The sequence below is a fragment of the Rhynchophorus ferrugineus genome, unplaced genomic scaffold (genome assembly GCF_030347505.1).
Source record: "Rhynchophorus ferrugineus isolate W39M unplaced genomic scaffold, kcgeb_rfMv2 rfM4, whole genome shotgun sequence".
Taxonomy (NCBI): domain Eukaryota; kingdom Metazoa; phylum Arthropoda; class Insecta; order Coleoptera; family Curculionidae; genus Rhynchophorus; species Rhynchophorus ferrugineus.
In genome coordinates this window covers 21,325,088-21,328,701 of record NW_027472583.1, presented here as the reverse complement: position 1 = coordinate 21,328,701, position 3,614 = coordinate 21,325,088, and the positions used below count along the sequence as shown (strand labels likewise).

At 29.3% G+C, this 3,614-nt stretch overlaps 1 protein-coding gene across 1 annotated transcript; it reads right to left on the bottom strand.

Moving 5' to 3' along the window:
* Positions 1–912: 912 nt before the first annotated feature.
* LOC143196543 (uncharacterized) lies at positions 913–3,047 on the bottom strand. The gene has a single exon (XM_076404289.1). The coding sequence runs from the start codon at positions 2,959–2,961 to the stop codon at positions 1,762–1,764; it is 1,200 nt and encodes a 399-aa protein (XP_076260404.1). The 5' UTR covers positions 2,962–3,047; the 3' UTR covers positions 913–1,761.
* Between the last annotated feature and the right edge of the window lie 567 nt (positions 3,048–3,614).

The following is a 3,614-nucleotide window of genomic DNA, read 5'->3' as shown; positions in this document are numbered from 1 at the left end:
TTGAACGCTTCACGAAAATAAAGAATTCTAGCCTAAAATGGGTTCAATGATGGACAGAACCTATCTTTGTGATAGTGCATATTCAACAATTAAATTTATAAAATTGAACTACAGGTCTTCATTGACAGACACATGCAGTGCGTCTAGCTACTACCAATATTAACTTTGATTTTGACAGAATTGTAAAGGATAAATCAATGACAAAGCCAATAATAAAATGCATTTTCTCTTTACAAATATTTTGCAAAGCAACCCCCCCCTCATTGATTGAATTTAGTATTTTTTATTGCCACTAGATCCTATCTAGATTGGACAGACCTGATATAGGCAATCAATGAATATAATGATAGTTATAGTCTTGAAGGTGACAACCTGTATTGTTATGTGGTTATAAGTACATTGCTCTTTTATCAAGTAATGGTATAATTGTTTTGAATGTAAATCTTAGGTAAATATTATTACGAAGCACAATATGGAGATTTATAAAGATATAGTCGAATGAAATTACTGAAAATATGTAACAAAATTAAGAAACTACCATTTAAATTACATTGATGGTTCATGTGTAATTTAGTAACTATAACATTTTACATACTTCGACGTTATACAATAATATATGTTTCTGATCAATTGTTGTTGTTGTAGTTATTTACTTGATAAACATGGTTGTTTAAAAGCTAATAGTCTAAATAATATAGACATATATATATATATATATATATATATATATATATATATATATATATATAATTAACGAAAAACTTAAGAATAATTTAGCCTATACACTTATTACTATTTTATATGGTGCTCTGAAATCAAAATTGCCAGAGTACCTACAAACGTCTAATATATAGAAACATTTTATATCATTAATATCTAATATTTATAAGGTTGATAAAAAAAACAAATACATTTTTGGGAGCAAAAGAAGGTTAAAATTTATTAAGCAAACGTTGCACTAAAATATAAAATACATGATGGTAAAACTGAAATAAAATCAAAACGCTAAAGGTGTTAAAATTAGAGTATAATTATTATAAATTCTGATCTCGATTATCGGCCTCTTTATTCCATCCTTTGGTAATTTTCAGCACTGGAATTCCAACATAGGCTTAATTAGTATATTCCTTGTTATTGTTAACATAAAAACATAAAATTTTGATAGTTACTCAGACAAAATTAACAATATTTACAAAAAAGGTGTACTGTGGCAAAATACACCCAAAAATTGTTAAAATAAAAAAATAAGCCATTAGTTTGAGATTTAAAAGCGCTATATTTTATAAACATCTAATATTATTATTTAAAATTTTGAAAATTACTTACACTTAGATTTAAATATGAGAATTCGAAAATGGTTATATTATTATTTAAAATTGCAAAAATTGATTATATTTCTAAATTCTAAAATAGCAGAATATCATATTTAATATAAGCGTTGAGAATAAGAAATACTATATTTTAAAAATCTTAATACTATTATTTAAAATTATGAAAATTGATTATATTTATATACTGACTAATACTTAAGACTTTAGTAAATTTGAAAATTGAGAAAAATCGTATTTTATTATATGTTTATTATATGAATATTAACTACATGCTTATATTTTAATAAGAGTTTTTATATTAAAAAGCGATATATTTATATATAAATGAAATTTTTAAATTGAAAAATTTAATTAAATGTAATAAGTTTAAAATGAAGATATAAAAACGAAATTGAAAATAAATATATGAAATTTTGAAAATTGGTTATATTTACGATTGATCAATTACGAAACCAAACCATCCTCGGGAAATCATAAAGTCCAAAACAAATTCCAACTTTTTCTGGAACCTGCTGCCTATTACAGGATTACCTTTTGCATCGTATTTCTTGCATGTAATTTCAGCCAGTGCCTCTAAAATCTTGATGAATGTTAAAGGGCATTGTTTCGCCATTTCTTTGTGAAATTCATCTTTCGTGTAACCAGAAGTACGCACTTCATATTCTTTTACCATATCTTCAAAACATATAAAATAATAATCGGTCAAATAGTCAAATTTTTCTTGAAGTACTTCATTATTAACGCTGGTAAATAAAAAAAATAATAGATCGTTACAGCAGTGCGAGTATTGAAAATTTTTTAAATTAAGTATTTTGCAACCTATGGGCATACTGTTGTGATATGCTAGCATAAGATTTGTATTGTAAAGTTTAGAGTGACACAAAGTCATCCAGGCGCAATATTCATATGGGTTACCAGCGCAATGATTACATAAGACTTTACCAATGCTCATCATAATCGACGGAATATATTTAGCGATCTTTTTCGACTTCATGGTCATACTGAGCAACTTGCAAACATAGTCATTACAATAGGTATTCTTTTCTAATTGAGTGGTCATTAGAGTAGGAACGACTTTTTCTTCGAAGTCACGCGGACGAATGTGCCTCATGACTAGGGGAGCGACATGCATATGCGCCATTCTTATAAGTACTAACTCGCAACTTGCTAAATCTAAACCTTCTTTTGCTCCTGGGGTTACATACCCCTTTCCTTTCAGATTCTCCAAAAGGAGCACACCAGTATCATCTGGTGCGGTCCTATATGAGATAATACTAATTCTCGCTCCTATACATGATGGAAATATATTGCAATACAATCTCGTTGGAGAAATTCTTTTACTTATTTGAAAGTCGGTAATAGCTGGAATAACTGATCCGTAGATCTCGACTTCATTCTTGAACCTAGCCAAGCTTCGTATGTTAATGTTCGTATCGTGCTCGCGTATCTTCATAAAATAGATGACTGTTTTCACTTCAGGGGAATACTCTATCTTAATGGTAGCTGTTAGTTCAAAGCTAGATGGTTTGTTAAGTTGCTTTATACTCTCTTCAATTATTTCAGTGTTGTTCTTATAGTACTTGCTTAATATACATGGTAGGTCGATGATGTTAGACCTACTACCAGCCATGTTCAGGGAGCCCAGTAATTCGATCTTAATACTAGTCCCTTGATGTTATGTTGGCTGGTCGAGACGCAAAGGAACATTTAAACGTACATCTACCGATAAAGTAAACTAGCATTCCAAAAATAGAAAAACGAGAACATTCCCGGCATAATGCTAATGTTTTCTCATTAATTGAATTATTGCAATAGTTACAAGGATCGATAAACAAATATAGCGCGTCCATCGTTTATTTTCTTGGATTGATTAGGTTCATCGTATATTTAGGGGACAGTAAAAGGAAATACCAAAATAAGAGTAGGGAAATAAACAAAAATGGAAGCGATGTAAAACGAACAATATTAGGTCCTTGCATGTATTATAATCATGACTTGACTTCAAGAAGATTTATATTAAAATATGGTAAAATATATGTTAATCAAAATATTTGTTATTAGTTTCTAAAACTTTTACAGCGTAGAAATTATATTATTTTAACAGCGTTTGGTTTATCGATTCTATTTCGCAGTTTTTTAGAATTTCCAAATCATATGCCAGACAAATAATGCTGCATGGATCTGACCAAGGGCTATACCGGTTTGTCTAATGCTGGGTACAGTCCTAAGCATTCGGGCCGAATTTCCAGCGAAAATTAAAAATGCGTCTGAGCGGAGCTGAAT

Coding starts and splice junctions, on each gene's coding strand:
- LOC143196543 (XM_076404289.1), bottom strand. CDS start 2,961: ATGGCTGGTAGTAGGTCTAACATCATCGACCTACCATGTATATTAAGC.